Source organism: Hemitrygon akajei, unplaced genomic scaffold, assembly GCF_048418815.1.
Source record: "Hemitrygon akajei unplaced genomic scaffold, sHemAka1.3 Scf000047, whole genome shotgun sequence".
In the NCBI taxonomy this organism is placed as follows: Eukaryota; Metazoa; Chordata; class Chondrichthyes; order Myliobatiformes; family Dasyatidae; genus Hemitrygon; species Hemitrygon akajei.
In genome coordinates, this window is record NW_027331933.1 from 1,128,513 (window position 1) to 1,149,157 (window position 20,645).

At 40.6% G+C, this 20,645-nt stretch overlaps 2 protein-coding genes across 5 annotated transcripts in view; one reads left to right on the forward strand and one right to left on the reverse strand.

The window, feature by feature from the left end:
• Positions 1–20,645, forward strand: part of LOC140720783 (uncharacterized) — a 421,256-nt gene that overhangs the window by 119,128 nt on the left and 281,483 nt on the right. The window lies entirely within an intron of this gene.
• LOC140720779 (NACHT, LRR and PYD domains-containing protein 3-like) overlaps positions 1–20,645 on the reverse strand; it is a 68,215-nt gene that overhangs the window by 24,040 nt on the left and 23,530 nt on the right. For both annotated transcript variants that reach the window (XM_073035616.1, XM_073035615.1), the window contains exons 3-6: positions 19,080–19,176; positions 14,591–14,757; positions 6,342–6,513; positions 6,168–6,233 (exon numbers count right to left, since the gene is read on the reverse strand). In XM_073035616.1, coding sequence (XP_072891717.1) covers positions 6,168–6,233; positions 6,342–6,513; positions 14,591–14,757; positions 19,080–19,089 — 415 coding nt within the window. In that variant the 5' untranslated portion in view covers positions 19,090–19,176. The remainder of the gene's footprint in view (positions 1–6,167; positions 6,234–6,341; positions 6,514–14,590; positions 14,758–19,079; positions 19,177–20,645) is intronic.

Genomic DNA, 20,645 nt, shown 5'->3' on the forward strand with positions numbered 1-20,645 from the left:
GCCTGGATATCGGAAGATCCCCACATGCTCTACGGAGTTCGTAATAACTTTAGTATATATATTTATTTATTTCCCCAAGTAACCAATTACTTCATCTTCGGAGCACCTATATATTTAATCCTGTCTTTTGTAAATAAGGGCGCCAAATTTTCAAAAATGTTTCATATTTATCTCTTAAATTATAAGTAATTTTTTCAAGTGGAATACAGCCATAAATTTCGTTCTTCCAACGATCTATACTTAGATATGTATCCGATTTCCAAGTCACTGCAATAGCTTTTTTGGCTACTGCCAATGCAATTTTTATAAATTCTTTCTGATATTTATTCAATTTGGATATCGGTTTTATCCCTTCAATATCACCTAGTAAAAGTAATATTGGATTGTGTGGAAGTTGTATTCCAATAATTTGTTCCAATAAAACTCTTAAATTTGTCCAAAAAGGTTGAATTTTAGAACAAGACCAAGTAGAATGTAAAAAAGTACCAATTACTTGGTTACATCGGAAACACTGATCAGATAAATGTGGGTTTAGTTGATGTAAAAAATTGTATTGCACTAATCTTAATCGAACGTTTATTGTATTTGTCATACTCTCAAGACAGTCTTGACCAGTTTTTTTCTTCAATTTTGATATTCAAATCACTTTCCCATTTTTGTCTTGACTTATGAACTCCTTGTTTAATTGCCTGTTTTTGAATCAAATTATACATACAAGAGATAATTTTTTTAATCTTTCCTTTTTGAATTAAAGTTTCTATTTCATTGGGTTTCGGTAATAACATTGTTTGACCTAACTTTTCTCTTAAATAAGCCCTTAGTTGAAAGTAACAAAAAAGAGTGTTGTTTGATATTTTATATTTTTTCTTTAATTGATCAAATGACATTAATATACCTCCTTCAAAACAATCTCCTATATATCTAATCCCTTTTTGAAACCAATTATATAAAAGTTGATTATCCATTGTAAAAGGAATGTCTATTTTGAATTAAAGATCTCTTTGCTAATAAGGATTTCTTTGTCTCATCGTCAACATTTATCTTATTCCATAAATCAATCAAATGTTTTAATATAGGAGATTCTTTCTTTTCCCGTATCCATTTAGATTCCCATTCATATATAAAGTCTTCTGGTATGTTTTCTCCTATTTTATCTAGTTCTATTCTGATCCATGCCGGTTTATCTTTCTCAAAAAAAAAGATGCAATAAATCTAAGTTGATTTGCTTTATAATAATTCTTAAAATTTGGAAGTTGTAACCCTCCTAGCTCAAATTTCCATGTCAATTTTTCCAACGATATTCTTGACATCTTACCTTTCCAAAGAAACTTCCTCACATATTTATTCAGCTCTTGAATAAACTTCTGGGGTAATTGTATTGGTAGTGATTGAAATAAGTATTGTAATCTAGGGAATATATTCATTTTTATGGTATTTACTCTACCTGCTAATGTTATTGGTAATACCATCCATTTATCAAGATCTTCTTGAATTTTTTTCAATAGTGGTAAGTAATTTAATTTGTATATGCTCTTTATATCATTATCAACTCTTACACCTAAATATTTTATACCATTTGCCGGCCATCTAAATTGGGTTATTAATCGACATTGATTATAATCTCCTTTAGTAAGAGATAAAATTTCACTTTTATCCCAATTTATTTTATAACCTGATACTTTCCCATATTCTTCCAATCTAGAAGATAATTTACGCAACGATTGCAATGGGTTTGTTAGATAAAGCAGAACATCATCAGCAAATAAGTTAATCTTGTATTCTTCCTGATTGACTCTAAAACCCTTAATATCTGGGTCCATTCTAATCAATTCAGCTAATGGCTCTATCGCCAACACAAATAAAGCAGGTGATAATGGACAACTTTGCCTAGTTGACCTTGTTAACTGAAATGGTGTTGAAATTTGACCATTTGTCACTACTTTAGCTTTGGGATTAGTATTTAAGGTTTTAATCCATTTTATAAAAGATACTCCTAATCCATATTTTTCCAATACCTTAAATAAAAAATCCCACTCCAATCTATCAAATGCCTTTTCTACATCTAAAGCAAGTGCCACGCTCATTTCCTCCCTCTTCTGTGCTAAATGAATTATACTAAATAAGCGAGTTACATTATCTGCTGATAGTCTATTTTTAATAAATCCTGTTTGATCCATATGTACTAATTTTGATAAGCATTTAGATAATCTATTAGATAAGATTTTTGCTAGTATTTCATAATCAGTATTTAATAAAGAAATCGGTCTATATGATGATGGCTTTAAAAGATCTCTATCTTTTTTGGCAATACTATTAAAATAGCTGTCGAAAAAGATTCTGGAAGTTTATGCGTTCTTTCTGCTTGATGTATTAAGTCCATAAGAGGAGGAATTAATAAATCTTTAAACTTTTTATAGAATTCAGGTGGAAAACCATCTTCTCAAAAAGTGGAAAAAAGTTGAATTTCCCCATGGGGATGAATAAAGTATCTATCTATCTATCTATCTATCTCCTGGAGATTTATTACTTTGAAGTGATCCTAGGGCTTCTTCGACCTCTTTCAATGTAAAAGGCATATCTAATCCCTTCTGTTCTTCTGTATTTAATTTTGGAAGAGTTATTTGTGATAAAAACCTTTCTATCTTGACATTGTCATTTTGTGATTCTGATTTGTACAACTCAGAATAAAAATTCTTAAAAGCTTCATTAATTTCTAAAGGTTTATAAGTAATTTTATTTACTCTTGTTCGAATTGCATTTATTGTTTTAGAAGTCTGGTCTGTTTTTAGCTGCCATGCAAGAACTTTATGTGATCTTTCACCTAGTTCATAATATCTTTGTTTAGTTCTCATAATTGCTTTTTCTGTTCGATATGTTTGGAGCGTATTATATTTTAACTTCTTGTTAATAAGTTGTCTTCGTTTTTCTTCTGTCATATTTCTTTGGGATTCTTTTTCTAATTTTGTAATCTCTTTTTCCAATTGATCTATTTCTATCATATATTCCTTCTTAATTTTAGAAGTATAACTTATTATCTGACCTCTCAAGTATGCCTTCATTGCTTCCCACACTATAAATTTATCATCAACTGAATGTGAATTTATATCTAAAAAGAAATGAATCTGTTTTTTCATAAAATCACAAAAATCTTGCCGGTTTAATAATATTGAATTAAATCTCCACCTATAAATTGATTCCTCTTTATCTATCATTCTCATTGTCATTATTAAAGGAGAATGATCTGACAATATTCTTGCTTTGTATTCCACATTTTTCACTCTATCTTGAATATTCATTGATAATAGGAAAAAATCTATCCTTGAATATGTTTTATGTCTATTTGAATAAAATGAATAATCTCTTTCTTTTGGATTAATTCTTCTCCATATATCAATCATATTTGTCTTTCATCAATGATAGAGTTAATTTTACTGCTTTTGATTTTGTAACAACCTTTGTTGATCTATCTAAAACTGGATCTAGACAAAAATTAAAATCTGCACCTATTAATATTTTATCATGTGCATTAGCCAAATTCAAAAAGACCTCCTGGATGAATTTTACATCATTTTCATTTGGTGCATAAATGTTCATAAGGGTCCATAGTTCTGAAAAAATTTGACAGTGTATAATTAGATATCTCCCCGCCGAATCAATTAATACGTTTTGTATTTGAATTGGTAGATTTTTGTTAACCAAAATTGCAACTCCTCTCGCCTTTGAATTAAATGAAGCTGCAATAACATTTCCAACCCAGTCTCTTTTTAATTTCTGATGTTCTATGTCTGTTAAATGAGTTTCTTGTAAAAAAGCCATATCTGTTTTCATTTTTTTAATATATGTTAAAATTCTTTTTCTTTTTACTGGCCCATTAAGCCCATTAACATTAAAACTTAAAAAATTTAGTAGATTAGTCATTTTTTAAATTATATTACTCCAATCTATAATAATACCTACTCTTTCAACTTTCGTGGTATCCTGGGAAATCTTTATAAAAATCTCCATGTTGCTATGTGTGTCCCCACCAATCATCCAGGCAAAAAGATAGAAGAAAATTAAAATATAAAGAAACAAACAAAATACCCCCCTACTAATGTTGTGGAAAAAAAACACATTACCCCCCTCTGCTGTACGGGTCATGGCAACCGCCATGATTACACACGTGAATCCCGCAGTAACCGATCCAAAGCTTCCCAGCTCCCCCGCAACATAAAAAAGTATATGTATAAGAAGAGAAAAAAAAATACTATTCTCATTTAGTATTTCTAAAATTTTGCTTTTCTCTTCTATATTATCCATAAATGTCCATCACTTCTGTTCGTTGGGTCTATCTTCATCTTTAATCCATTACGTTCAGAAGCCTCTATGTGTAATTAGCAAATAGATGGAAGTTCTTGTACAAACTCCTCCACTTTTCGATAATCGGAAAAAAAAATTTTTCCCTCCTTCAAAAAAATTATCAGTGTTGCTGGATGACGCATTGTAAATTTATAACCCCTTTCCCATAGGACTTTTTTCGTTGGGTTAAATTCCTTCTTTCTCTTCAACAAGTTGTAACTTATATCAGGATAAAAAAGAATTGGTTTCCCTGCTATCATCAGTGGCCTGTTTCTATTTTTGGCACTTTGGGCAGCGGCCTTCAGGATCTTTTCTTTGTCTTGGTATCTTAAGCATTTTATCAAAATTGTTCGTGGGTCTTGATCAGCTCGAGGTCTTGACCTTAAGGATCTATGAGCCCTTCCAATCTCAATTGGAGTTTCTCTTTCCATTTCCAATTTTTCAGGGATCCATTTTTGAAAAAAAATTATTGGATCTTCTCCTTCTATATCTTCTTTAAGTCCAACAATTTTAATATTATTTCGTCTACTGAAATTTTCGAGCTTATCAATTTTTTCCATAAATTGTTTTCTTTCTGATGTCCAAGCAGTATTTTCATTTTCCATTTTGTCCATTCTTTCAACCATGTCTTCTGTTGTAGTTTCCAGGTCCGTAATTCTTTTTTCCATTTTTTCCTGTCTCTTTGTCATTTTATCAAGCATAATTTCCATATTGGTCCTTTTTTTGAGTATTTTTTGATTATTTTTAATTACTTTTAATGTGTCTAATTTACGCATTATTTGCCTCAAAGTCTTTTCTATATTTCTAGAAGGACTTTTAACTCCCTCTTCGTCTGATCTTTCCGAAAGATCTGACTCTCCCTCCGATTCGCTATCACTTTCAGCTGCAGTGGTAGCTGGGCTTTGTAGTTCTTGTTGCTCCTGTTTGCGCATGCTCAATCCTTCACGTTTGCGCAGTTCACGATGGTCTTTTCCTTTAAAAATGGCCGCTGTTGCCGCAGTCTCCTGTTCCGTATCGCCGGTGGTATAATGTACCTGAGACCGCGGTTCCTCGGTAGATGTAGGCCTTGTTCTTGTTCCAACTTGCGTAGTCTTCCCGGTATTAGTTTTCTTCATCTTCCTTCCTTGAGGCATAGCTTGACACAATCCGGAGTAGTTTATAAGTAACTTTTAGAAAGTATTGACTAACTTTTCTTCATTTAAACATTAATTTATTAACTTTTTACGGGAGAGCTGGGTTCCAGCGTCTAGATCCTACGTCATCACGTGACGTCCCCCGTGCTACAAGTAGAGGTTTGATAAACTTGGTTTGTTTACTCTGGTGGAAGAATAGAGATCTGACTGAGGTGTACAAGTTTGAGAGATAAGAGTTTGGGTCGACAGCCTTTATTTTGTTTGTTTATTTTTACATAAGACTGGTGTCTAATACCAAACGGCATTTGGTTAAGGTGAGATGGGGTAAATTTACAGCAATTGTGGGTAGTTTTTTAACAGAGTTGTGGGTGCCTGGAATTTACTGTCTGGGTCAACATGGCTTTGTGAAGGGAAGGTCGTGCCTCACGAAGCTAATTGAGTTTTTTGAAGAGGTAACAAAAAGTAATTGATGAAGGTACGGTAGTAGATGTGGTCTACATGGATTCAGCAGAACCAACAGCTGGATTAATAGAAAAATATATTGTAGAATATTCAGGCTGCAAAGAGAGATTCTTTGAATTGTTACTTGAATCCAGAGATCAGCGAATGATTAATGGCGAATTTTGATTCCCAAGTTTTGCCAAGTCACAGACTAACATTTGAGAAGTGGTTTGAACTGTGCATTTGATCACTCACCGATCAGTTGAGTGGGTAATTCAGATAATCCTTGGGCGACGTTCATGTATTCCTGTGGATCAGGACCTGTTTAAATATTTTTAAAAAAACATCCATGGAAACAGCTATAATAATTAAATTAACTAAAATGTTTATCTTAATGTGCTTTGTGTTCAGTGCGTGGCTTTAACATACCGAGTTCCTGTATTTCCCTCAGTATCCTGTCCAACTTCGGTAACTCAGTCCTCCATGTCACAAAGGATTCCCACATTGCCCTCTGGGCCCGGGAGCCTTTTCCCATCACCAAACTGAGGAAGAGTCTGGAACCCTCCGTCCGGTTTCCCTTCTCTGTCAGCTCAGTGACTTTCTATAAAAGGAAACAATGAATTTATTGTGGAGCAGACAGACAGACATGGAGAATGTGCAGGAAAGTATCTGTTCATGGCCGCAGTAGCATCAGAACAGATGCAGTCACTGGGCTGCTGCCTCATCCTCCCTGGGTTCAGTCATTAACAGAGAAACAGTAACTGAAGGAAATTCTAAATCAATATTGTGAAAGAATAAAGATTTACTGACACCCTGCTGTAGATGCAATGTGATTAATTTCCTCGATCTGTCAATGTGCAGCATTACATCAACAAGATGTGACAACAAGAACGGAAGAGAGGGGAGAGAGAGAGCAAAAACAAATGGATGGCGGGCATCACTGAATCGTGGCTGACAAAAGTTTATAGTTGGGTGCTTAAATCCAAGGATAAATATTGAATCGAAAGGATACGCAGGTAGATGAAAGTGTTGGGTCGAAGCTGCTGTCATTAAAAATGAAAAGTCCTGAGAAAGAGGTGATATCGGATTGGACGATGTAGATGTTAAGAAACTGCATAAGTAAAATGACCCTGATGATACAGGCCTGTTAACAGTAGCCAGGATGTGACCTACAAATTACAACAGGAGAGGGAAGAGGCATGCAAAAGGTGAATGTGAAAATAGTCATGGGGAATTTCAATATGCAGGTAGCTTTGGAAAATCAGGTCAGTGTTGAATCCCGAGTGAGGGAATTTATAGAATGCCTATGCGATGGCTTTTGAGAGAAGCCTATGGTTGATCCCACTATAGGAAAGACGGATATGGATTTGTGTATTGCACCAGATTTGATTGGGGAGCTTCTGGTAAATAATCCCTTAAGAGGCAGTGATCATAAAATAGCAAAGCTCACACTGCAGTTTGAGAGGGAGAAGGTAAAGTCAGATGGATCAGTGTGACAGTTGGATAAAGGAATTACAGAGGCATAGGAGAAGACCTGGGCAAAAATATATTCGAACATGACTAACAGGGACAATGGCTGAAGTTTTTCGGCCCAATTAAGAAGGCTCAGGACAAATGATCACAAAGATGAAGAATTATTCTAAAGGGAGGATGATCAACCACGGCTGACAAGAGAGTCAAAGCAGCACAAAAGCAAAGGAGAGGGGACATAATATTACAAAATATAGTAGAAAGCTGGAGGACTGGGATGCTTTTACAAACCAACAGAAGGCAATTAAAAAGACGTAAGTAGAGAAAATATGGAAAATGAAGGTAGGCTAGCGAACAACGTAAAATAGCTCACCAAGAGGTCTGTCTGATATATGAAGAGTGAAGGAGAGGAAAGTGGATTTTGGGCCACTGGAAAATGACAGTGGAGAGGTACTGTCAGGGGACACAGAAATGACAAAAGGTATTAGTAAGTATTTTGCGTCAGTCTTCACTGTAAAAAATACACTAGAACGTGCCAGATATTTGAGAATGTCAAGTGGCAGAAGTGAGTGAATTTGCAATTATTAAGGAGAAGGAGCTCGGGAAGCTGAAAGTTCTGAAGATAGATGAGTTAGTTCAGTTCAGTTCCGTTTCAGTTTATTGTGATTTAGAAACCACAAAAGCAATGCAGTTAAAAAATGAGACAACGTTTCTCAGAATGATATCACAAAAGCATATGACAAAACAGACTACACCAGAAAATTCACATAACGTTTTGTAATCCCCAAATCCATAGTCCAGAGAGGCTGCTGCATATTAATATTGTGCTACCATCTTAGCGCGTTCCCCGGAAAGGAGCTCCAAACCCACCAGTCAAAACAAGACTACCCAGTCACACCAAGTTAGGAGACCAACTCTACCACCCAACAAACCAAAAACTAAAGCTACAAGACCTGATCAACTGCACTCAATTGCTTCTGAAAAAGGAGGCTGAAGAGATTGTGGAGACATTAGTAATGATCACTCAAGAATCACTAGATTCTGGAATGGTTCCGGAGGACTGATCATTTTAAACTATAGGCCATTTTGTCTGATCAGCGTTTGGGAAGATGTCAGCAGTCGATAATTGAGGAAAAGGTTTCGGGGTATTTGGACGCACATGATAAGAAAAAGGCCAAAATCCATGGAAGGGAATCTTGCCTGACAGAACTGTTGGAATTTTTTGAGAGAACAGCATGCTGGGTTGACAACGGATAGTCAGTGCAAGTTGTTTACTTGGACTTCCCGAGGACCTTTGACCAGGTGTCCCACATGACGCCATTTAACAAGACAGGGGACGACAGGATACTAGCATTGATGGAGGATCCATGATTTTCTCCAGACAGATTTTGTCTGACTGTCAGGAAGCTCAGAATGGGAACAAATGGGGCTTTTTCTTGTTGGATGTTGGTGACCAGTGGTGTTCTGCAGCGGTTGGTTTTGGGACAATTCCTTTTTCCGTTATGTCAATGATTTGAAGGCTTTATGGACAAGATTGTGCACTTACGAAGACATGGGGAAGGACAGGAAGCGTTGAGGAAGCAGGGATTTTGCAGCAGGACATAAACCGATGAAAAAATGGACAAACCAGTGACAATTGGAATGTAGTATAGGGAGGTACATGGCCAGACACTTTGCAGATATAATGAAGACATGGACTATTTTTGAGAGTTCTAAAGAGTCACGGGAGACCTGATGCAGGATTCCTTGCAGGTTGAGTCGGTGTTAGGAAAGGCAAAAACAAATATTAGCGTTCATTTCGAGAGGATTAGAATATAAGCACAAGCACTGGCCAGACCGCACTTGCATATTGTGAACGGTTTTCGTCCCCTGATCAGCGAAAATACATGATGGCATTGTGGAAAGTCCAGAGAGGAATCACAACTGACAGAACCAGTGATATTAAACCTAATTTTGATGAGAATGATTCCTGGATGCGCCTGGACTGGCTGGAGTGTGGAATGATGAGGGGGAATCCTATTGTAACCTGTGGAATATTGAAAGGCATTGAGAGGATGTGGAGATGATGTTTCAAATTGGGGGAGTCTAGAACCAGACGGAACAGCCTCGGAATAGAGGGACGTTCATTTAGAACAGAGGTGAGGAGATTCTTTAGCCGAGGAGTAGTGAATCTGTCGAGTTCATTGGCACTGACAGCTGCGGAGACCAGGTCATTGGGTATATTTAAAACAGAGGTTTGTACCTTCTTGACGAGTCAGGTCAGCAAAGTTCACTGGGAGAAGGCAGGAGAATGGAGTTGAGAGGGATAGTAAATCACCCATGATGTAATGGCGGAGTAGAATCGATGGGCCTAATGGCCTATTTGTGTTCTGATGCCTTATGGTCTTACGATGTGTAAAGTCAACAGAACATTAAGGAATGTCAGTGCCGCCGTATTATGGTTACTGCCTGGCACTCATACCGTAAAATGGTGATCACTTCCTGAATGCAGGCAATGGGCTTCCTCATTTACTGAGGAATTATGAATTAAACATTGAACCGTCTTCAAGAAACATCTCTCACTCTCTCTCTCTCTCTCTCTCTCCATCTCTCTCTCTCTCTCTCCGTCTCTCTCTCTCTCTCTCTCTCTCTCTCTCTCTCTCTCTCTCTCTCTCTCTCTCTCTCCTCTCTCTCTCTCTCTCTCTCTCTCTCTCTCCCTCTCTCTCTCTCCATCCCATAGAAGGATGATGGTTCCTTTCAGTCAGTTAGTCGGGTGGTACCCCACTCCTCAGAAAGGAACCGTGTGCGTGAGTGGATTTTAGGTGAGTAGGGCGTCGCACCGGTCCAGATCCACCCTCTCGACATCCCCTCCCGGATCCAGCAGCCTGGTTGGGTCCAAGACGGCTGGGGGAAGTTCTGTTGCAGTGAATGGCCAGACCAAGCTTCGATGCGAGGGATGCCCCTTCCGCTCTTCTTTGCTAGATGGCCGTTGACCCTAACAGAGAGGTCATCCGCCCTTTGGCAGGTCTTGTTTTTCATCCTTCAGGGGGTCTAGCCACCCTCCTCACCAGGCCAGCCTGGTGGGGGAGCTGGTTTAGTCACCGACCATCCAACCATGCGACAGGTAGTACTGGGTTACATGGTACCGGCAGCACTCAGACGAGTGGTCTGACCAGAACATACACCGATGATGGAATTAAGGTAATCGAAGATGCCACTGAACATGGATGGGCTTAGGACATTGCTCTGAGAAATAAGAGGAATGATGTCCAGAGTTTGAATGATTGATCTTCCAGAACAGTTACCAGTAGGGAATTGGAAAGGTTTTCCATAACACGAATAACGGACAACAATTATGGAATAAATCAGCAGAATTCCCTGATGGTCCACTGCACTGTAAAATAATCCCTCATTTTCACTGCTACCAGGTCTGAGGAGTTACAGTTGTGAAAGAGATTTAACAAGAAATTTAAGAAAACTATGAGTCAGCTAACAGAGAGGAGGTGCAGCGGCTAACGGACTGGTGCAGAGCCAACAACCTGTCCCTGAATGTGAACAAAACAAAAGAGATGGTTGTTGACTTCAGGAGGGCACGGAGCGACCACTCCCCGCTGAACATCGACGGATCCTCGGTAGAGATCGTTAAGAGCACCAGATTTCTTGGGGTTCACCTGGCGGAGAATCTCACCTGGTCCCTCCAGCTCCATGGCAAAGAAAGCTCCGCAGCGAATCTACTTTCTGCGAAGGCTGAGGAAAGTCCATCTCCCATCCTCATCACATTCTACAGGGGTTTAATTGAGAGCATCCTGAGTGGCTGCATCACTGCATGGTTCGGAAACTGCACCATCTCGTATCGCAAGACCCTGCAGCCATTACGGACATTTACACTACATGCTCATTAGCAAAGCAAACAGCAATATGAAGGCCCCCACGCACCCCTCATACAAACTCTTCTCTCTCCTGCCGTCTGGGAAAAGGCACCAAAGCATTTGGGCTCTCACAACCAGACTATGTAACTGTTTCTTTCCCCCAAGCTATCAGACTCCTCAATACCCAGAGCCTGGACTGACACCAACTTACTGCCCTCTACTGTCCCTATTGCCTGCTTATTATTTATTGTAATGCCTGCACTGTTTTGTGCAATTTATGCTGTCCTGGGTAGGTCTGTAGTCTAGTGTAGTTTTTTTTTCTGTGATTTTTTTACGTAGTTCAGTCTATTTTTTGTACTGTTTTATGTAGCACCATGGTCCTGAAAAATGATGTCTCGTTTTTACAGTGTACTGTGCCAGCAGTTATGGTCGAAATGACAATAAAACGTGACTTGACTTGACTTAATGCTTTTCCAGTGAAGCAGACGTCTTCAGATGATGAATTTATAGATGAGCATCATATTTACAGATTACTCCTCTTACCTTTGGGTAATGCCTGTCTGACTCATTACAGACAGCGTCAATGAATCCCAACGAGAACAGAGTCTCTCACGGGTGTAACACACTTGATTTTCTAATACCACTCATGGCTGAGTAGGTCAGATCAAGGACAAGACAATCACTGTTTGTGTGCTCCAGGGAGAGTGACCTGAAATGGTGTGTCCCTGTCTCTCATTAGTTAGATATTCAGCAAGTTATCAGATTTCTTTTTTTCGTAATTTTCCCTTCCCTTTCACGACAACCTATAGATCTTCTTCCTTTTTAGGACAACCTGTTGATTTTTGGGATCAGCTAGTCAGCAGATTTATTTTGTATTTTGTGAGTTCTGCTTCCCATTTAGGTCAAACTATTGACTTTTTGTGGTCATGAGATATCAGCTTTGTGCGTGACCTTTCACGCCTAACCTATCTTAGAGATTTTCGAGGAGGTTGCCAGGAAATTTACTGTGGCCGAGGTTGTGGATATTTCCTACATGGACTTCAGCACGGTATTTGACAAGTTTCAAGTTCAGGTCGGTCAAGAAGTTTCAGTTGCTCAGCATCCGAGATGAGGTAGTAAACTGGATTAGACACTAGATTTTTGGAGGAATCCAGAGCGTGACTATAGATTGTTGCATTTCTGATTGGCTCCTGAAACTCCTGCAGTGTCACGGGGATCGATGCTGTGTCCGTTGTTGTTTGTCATCTATATCAATGATCTGGATGAAATTATGGTTAACAGAATCAGCAGATTTGCGGATGACACCAACATTGGGAAGGTGCAGTGGACAAAGAGGAAGACTACAAGAGCTTACAGTGAGATCTAGACAAAATGGAGAATGGGGTTAAAAGGGGCAGATGCAATATAATACAGGCAAATTGCACTTTGGAAGGACCAAGCAGGGTAGATATTACACAGCGACCGGTACGGCACTGAAAAGTGTGGTAGAACAGAGTGATCTGGGAATAAAGGTCCATAAGTCATTGAAAGTGATGGCAAATGTGCTCAAGTTGCTGATCTGAAATAAAGTTTCTTAGCATATTAACCTTCGTAAATGAAAATATTGTGTACAGTAGATGGGATATGATGTTGTATAAGAGGTTGCTGAGGCCTAATTTGGATATTATGTGCAGTTCTGCTCACCTACCTACAGGGCAGATGGAAATAAATTTGAAAGAGTACACACAAAAAAAAAACAAGGATGTTGTCGGGATTAGAAGAAAAGAGTGACTGGGTTAGGACTTTATTAATTGGAACGTGGAAGATTGAGGGGAGATTTCAGAGAAGTTTACACAATTACAACGAGAAGAACAATGAGATCTAGATCTAGGTGCTCTTGTACATCAGTCAATGAAAGCAAACATGCAGGTACAACAGTCAGTGAAGAAAGCTAATGGCATGCTGGCCTTTATAACAAGCTGAATTGAGAATAGGAGTAAAGAGGTCCTTCTGCAGCTGTACAGGGCCCTGATGAGACCTTACCTGGGGTATTGTGTGCAGTTTTGGTCCCCAAATTTGAGGAAGGACATTCTTGCTATTGAGGGAGTGCATCATAGGTTCACAAGGTTAATTCCCGGAACGGCGGGACTGTCATATGTTGAAAGATTGGAGCGACTGAGCTTGTATACACTGGAATTTAGAAGAATGAGAAGGGATCTGATTGAAACATATAAGATTATTAAGGGATTGGACACGCTGGAGGCAGGAAGCCTGTTCCCGCTGATGGGTGAGTCCAGAACTAAAGGCCACAGTTCAAGAATAAGAGGCCATTTCGAACAGAGTTGAGGAAAATCTTTTTCACCCAGAGAGTGGTGGATATGTGGAATGCTCTGCCCCAGAAGGCAGTGGAGGTCAAGTCTCTGGATGCATTCAAGAGAGAGTTAGATAGAGCTCTTATAGATAGCGGGGTTAAGGGATATGGGGAGAGGGCAGGAACGGGGTACTGATTGTGTATAATCAGCCATGATCACAGTGAATGGCGGTGCTGGCTAGAAGGGCCGAATAGCCTACTCCTGCACCTATTGTCTATTGTCGATACATGGGGTACAGGCAGGATAAATGCAAGCAGGCATTTTGTACTGAGGTAAAGAGGTACTGCAACAAGAGGTTATCAGTAAAGGGTGAAAGATGAAAAGTTCAGGGGGTAAAAAGGTGAAACCTGTTGACTCAGAGGGTGCTAAGAGTGTGAAACTAACTAGCAGCACAAGCAGTACAAGCGGTTAAGAGAAGTCTGGATAGATCCATGAATGATAAAGGTATAGAGCGCCATGGCCTGGTGAAGGTCAATAGGAATACATAGTTAAGTATTCCAGCATGGAAATAGATGGGCCAACAGGCCTGATTCTGTGCTGTACTTTTCTAGGACTATGACAGATCAGCCACACATTGTTTGGGAACTCATGGAGCCAAGACCAGATGCGGTTAGTAGGTTTCCCTCTGTCAAGTACAGCAGTGAAGCCGGTTGTCTCAGTTTACAATCTGACAGTTTAATATTCATCCTGGATTAATGAGATGTGATGAATCTGCCCGACGGTTCAGACAAGATTTGAAATTAGTTTTAGACTCAATGCCTGTTCAAAGTCCAGATATGCAGCCTCTGTTCTTATTTCACACTGATAAATACAGCAGGTGTGAGAGGAAAAAAGCTGAGGCTGAACCTGTAGTTCCCAGTGCTCCCCAATTTAACAGCTGAAACCAGATCTGCTGGAGACAAGTCAGAGATCAAAGTCTCCATTGCCATGTAGAACGCCAAGAACGTGAAGATTAATTTTGGTCACCTTACACTATACAGTTCTGTGACAATACACACACTACACTCACCTCATTCTCTTCTCTACTGAAATGTCCCTCCTTTGTCAACATCCAACCAAGTCTTTCAACCTTTTCTTCAATTGCTTGTTGGAGTCTGTCCCTGTAGAACTTTGTCAGTTGGTACAGTTGATATTCCTCCCCCTCTGCCAGGAGGTCAGAGATTGTAAACTCTGGATCTGTGAATATAAAAAGGAAAATACAGGCTTGAACTCAGATATCCCTCGTCTCCACGTCTCTCACCCAATTCAACAAAAAAAAGACACAAAAATGGATTAATTCTCCATCTCCAACACTGACCTTAAAATCGAACCAACGATGTCCTAGTCATTACTTTAATAAAGGACCATATTTAATGTAAACCAGTCCATCCCCCATGCGGCCCACTCACCTAGTTCAATTTTGGATTGGCAATAAATGCTGGGACTGTCGGTAATATTCCCTTCCCAGAGATGCTCTCTCCATCCTGGCGAATACGTTTCCCTTAATGCACATCCTGGAAATACTCTCTTATCTGGACAACTGCATGTCCTCCAGTGCACATCCTGGAAATCCTCAGAGCAGGTAGTACATTTCCTGTAGTGGGGTAACGGGTGCCCAATACACCACATGTACCACAACCACACATTCCCCCTCTCTCTGACCAACCTTCCAACAAAGAATCGCATTTACCCTCCTTTCTGCCACATTCTGCAAACAAATCACCCGCATATTTCACTCAGCCGCTCTTTGTTGGGCACTTGACAATTCCGTGTTTAAAGAGGTTCCGAGCTGACAGGCAGTCGCCTCACTTGTGCTGGTTCCAGGGTCCTGATCGGTGTCTCTGACGTCACTGTCTCTGGGCTGACAGGAAGTCGCCTCACTTGTGCAGGTTCCAGGGTCCTGATCGGTGTCTCTGACGTCACTGTCTCTGGGCTGACAGGCAGTCACCTCACTTGTGCTGGTCCCAGGGTCCTGATGGGTGTCTCTGACGTCACTGTCTCTGGGCTGACAGGAAGTCGCCTCACTTGTGCAGGTTCCAGAGTCCTGATCGGTGTCTCTGACGTCACCATCTCTGGGCTGACAGACAGTCGCCTCACTTGTGCCGGTTCCAGGGTCCTGATCGGTGTCTCTGGGCTGAATTTTCTCCACTTCCTCTGCGGCCGTACTACAGTCTGGGACATTGCTCTCAATCTGACCCTGTTTTGGTACATTGCCTCCCTTGTCCCGATCATCTTCCCTCAATGATCCGCCTGGTAAAATCCTCTTCAGTACTTTCCCTACTCGTTTCGATTTCCTACCTGAAATAAATGATTAATTGCAGGTAATACGAGTATGATTTAGATCTGAGCAAAACTGATTCAGACTGCAATGGAGCCGTGACTCTGGCTGACCAGATTTGGAGTGGAACCGTGCTGGTTACTGTGAACCGTACATCCTGCTTGGTGACCATACCGATAAGCCGGTGACTGGACACATTCACTCCCAGTAAAATAACAGGATAGACACAGTAATGCCAATCACATAAATCACAGCAGTTGAATGATGACCACGGGATCTTAATGCAACAATAAAGTATCTATTTATCTATCTACTGGGAAATGAAATAAAGATATGACGTCAAACTTACCGGCCTGTAATTTCTCGGATTACTTTTAGGTACTTTTTTAAACAATGGAACAACATGAGCTATCCTTCAATCCACACCCGTAGATACCGACATTTTAAATTTATCTGCCAGGGCCCCTGCAATTTCAACACTAGTCTCGTTCAAGCTCCGAGGGAACACTCTGTCAGGTCCTGGGGACTTATCTACTCTGATATTCCTCAAGATAGAAAGCACCTCCTCCTCTTCAATCTGTATGTTCCATGACCTCACTACTTGTTTGCCTTATTTCCGTTCACTCCATGCCAGTTTCCTTAGTAAAAAGAGATGCAAAAAACATGTTTAAGATCTCCCCCATTTCTTTTGGTTCTGACCACTGTGATCTTCAAGAGGACCAATTTTATCCCTTACTATCCTTTTGCTCTTAACATACCTGCAGATGCTCTTTGGATTAACCTTCACCTTGACTGCCAAAGCAACCTCTTGTCTTCTTTTAGCCCTCCTGATTTCTTTCTTAAGTATTTTTGTGCACTATTTATACTCCTCAAGCATCTTATTTTCTCCCTGTTGCCTATACATGTCATACATCTCTCTCTTCATCTTTATCATAGTTCCAATATCCCTTGAGAACCAAGGTTCCTTATTATTATTCACTTTGCCTTTAATCCTGACAGGAGCATACAAACTCTGCACTGTCAAAATTTCTCCTTTGAAGGCCTCCCACTTACCAGTCACACCCTTGCCAGAGAACAACCTGTCCCAATCCACGCTTTTTAGATCCTTTCTCATTTCTTCAAATTTTGTCTTTTTCCAGTTTAGAACCTCAACCCGAGGACCGGATCTATCTTTATCCACGTTGAACCTAATGGTATTATGATCACTGGAACCAAAGTGTTCCCCTAAACACATTTCCGACACCTGTCCTAACTCATTTCCTATTAGGAGATCTAATATTGCATCCTCCCTAGTTGGTACATCTATATATTGATTTAGAAAACTTTCCTGAACACATTTTACAAACTCTAAACCATCTAGACCTTTAACAGCATGGGAGTCCCAATCAAAGTGTGGAAAATTAAAATCCCCTGCAATGACAACTTTCTGTCTCCTGCAGTTGTCTGTTATTTCTCCGCAGATTTACTCCTCCAATTCTCGCTGAATATTGGGTGGTCTATAATACAACCCCATTAATGTCGTCATACCTTTCCTGTTTCTCAGCTCCACCCATATGGCCTCCGTAGACAAGCCCTCTAATCTGTCCTGCCTGAGCACTGCTGTAACATTTTCCATGACTAGCAATGCTACTTCCCCACCCTTCATTCCTCTGCCCCTACCACATTTGAAATATTGGAACTCTGGAACATTAAGCTGCCAGTCCTGCCCCTCCTGCAGCCAAGTTTCACTAGTGGCTATAATATCGTAATTCCACGTGTCAATCCAGGCCCTCAGCTCGTCAGCGTTCGCCGCAATACTCTTTGTATTGAAATAGACACACCTCAGAAGATTATTACCACCACCAAAGATTCTTTCCGATTTTGCATGAACTTTTAGCATTATTTATTTTCACCCCCGCTCCACTATCTGCTCTGGAGCTCTGGTTCTACAGAATGGACTTGATTAAGCTGGAAAGAGTTTAGTGGAGAATGACCAGTATGTCACTGGACTAGGATGTTGGGTTTTCTGTTATGTGGTTCGTCTGGGACCGTTTGCCCTGGATAATTGGAGCTTGAAGGGTGACCTTACACATATACTTAAAAATAATCAGGGGCGTAGATAGGGTAGATGGTCATAGTCTTTTTCCCGGGGTAGAGGAGTCTAAGACTCGAAGGCAGAAATTTAATATGGACCGAAGGGGCATTCATTCACGTGGCGGGTGATGGGTATCAGTTACATGCAGCCAGAGGAGGCAGTAAACACAAATAAATTTAAAGTTGAGAGGATGTGGGCAGGGAAAAGGATAGAAGTATATAAGGGAAATTTGGGAAAAGATGTGGGAAAATGGAGCAAGCACAAAAGACATTTGGATCAGCATGAATTAGCTGGGCCGTCGGACCTGTGTCCAGGCTGTTATATCTGTTTTATTCCCCCTGGAATCAGAGTTGAGCAGAATCACAGTGCCTATTGGGGATTGGGACTTTTGGTCATTGGCTATACCGGGTTTTCCATCAGAGATCCTGGGAATTTTATATCCAGGTAGCAGATCATCCTAATAGGGAAATATTGAGAACTCACATTCACCATTTATACACAGCGCAGACATGGATTCGGGTATTAAAATACTGAAGCAGACCGCGTATTTATCCAGAATGAGATGTCATCTGATCCTCAGCCATTCCCAATGCTGCCAATGTTCTCGGCTCGGCTACAGAAAACAGATTTCGGAAACTCCCCTCATCTCCTTTCCGCAGTAGCCAAGAAAACCAGGAGGGAGTTGATAGCTGCCCTTCAAAAAACCTGAAATGCTCGTTTATCACACAATCTCTGAATTCCTGTAAATGCTCCTACCATCTGGTTCTGAATTTTATAAATGAAAGATGGAGATATCTTACACATCAGGGCCTGTCTCGAGGTGAATCAGAAACTGACCCAGGACTTTTACATAGCCCAGAAGCCCGCAATTGCATTCCTGTGTTTCACTCACAGCCACCTGATCCAGGAGTACCTGCTCCTTTCACTCAGGTGAAGCTTTGAAACTCACTCAGGTGAGTGGAGTGATTCGACCATTATCGGTGTCAGGTCCCTGAGCTGGAACTGTTAGATTGGTCAATTACATCAAGGCCGCTTTACCAGTGGGATCACTGATACTGCTTGATGAAAGTTTTCTGTGCCCAGTTAGCATCTGTGTAAGTTTGTTCATCTGTACTAGTGTGTGCCAACAGGACAGAAGTTTAGATAGAATGATCCCAGTGATCATACCTTTGTCCATTCTGTATCTGACTGACGATTGTTGATTGCCGACGTCTTGTTTACACTTTGGTCCCGGAGCAGGAAAGTTCCACCTACTGGTGATAGCCTGAATTACAAACAAGCAGACAGTGAGTCAGAGAGAGTACGATTACAGTATTTGCATGTAACAGTATCGCCATCCACTGTATCAGAGCATCCGTTGGCTTAGGGACAAAACATTCCCTGTTAACATGAACTCCCACTCCATGTCTGTGTCTGTCCAGTGCATCTACTGATAGAGTTACAGAGCAACAGAGCACAGACAGAGACCTTTCAGCCCAATGAGACAATGCTGACTACAGTGCTCACCGAGATGGTCCCAATTTCCTGTGATGGGTCCATTTCCCCCCACCCTCGGCCTCTTCACTCAATCTACACATCCCAACTGCTTCTGGGATTATACAATTGTGCCTGCCTCACCCACTTCCTCTGACAGGTCCCTCCACATCATCACCAATCTCTGCATGAAACCGTTGCTGCTGGTGTTGGTTTTGGAATCTATTTACTCCTCCTCTGCCCATTTAGATCCCCTATAAGCTACGATAATCTTCACCGTGAACACCATCCACTAATTTTGTGCCATCAGCGAACTTACTGGTCAAGCCTTGTACATTCACATCCAAATGTTTGTAGGATAGTAACTGTTCTGGAAACTGGTGTTGCGAGTCCGGAGGCTCCTGTACCTTCTACCTGATGGCAGCAGCGAGAAAAGTGCATTGCCTGGGCGGTGAGGATCTTTCATGATGGATGCTGCTTTTCTACGGCAACATTTCATATAGATAAACTCAATATTTGGGAGAACTTTACCCGTGACATACTGGACCAAATCCAGTACCTTTCGAAGGATTTTCTGCTCAAAAGCATTGGTGTTCCCTGACCAGTCCGTAATGCAGCCAATCAGCAGACTTTCCACCACACATCTACAGCGGTTTGCCAACGTTTTTGATGACATACCAAATCTCCAAAGACTCCTGAGGAAGTAGAGGCACTCTCATACTGTGTTCGCAATTATATTTATATGAAAGGTCCAGGACAGAAACTCTGAGAGTGTGACCCAAGAATTTAAAGTTACTGACCCCCTCCAACTCTGATTCTCCAATGAGTACTGGCTCAAGGACCTTGGGCTTCCCTCTCCTGAATTCTACAATCAGTTTTTTGGTCTTATTGATATTGAGTGAGAGGTTGTTGCTATTACACCACTCAGCCAAGTTTTCTGTCTCCCTCCTGTATGATGATTCACCTCCCATTTTGATAGAGTCCACAACAGAGGTATCATCAGCAAACTTATATATGGTGGTGGAGCTGTACTTAGCCACACAGTCACAGATGCAAAGCGAGTAGAGCAGGGCGCTAAGTACCCATCCCTGTGGTGCTCCTGTGCTGATGCAGATTGTGGAGGAGATGTTTTTGCCAATCTGAACTGAGTGAGGTCTACAAGTGAGGAAATCCAGGATCCAATTGCACAAGGATGTATTGAGGTCAGGTCTTGGAGATTGCTGAATAGTTTTGCGGGGATGGTGCTTTTAAAGGTACTCT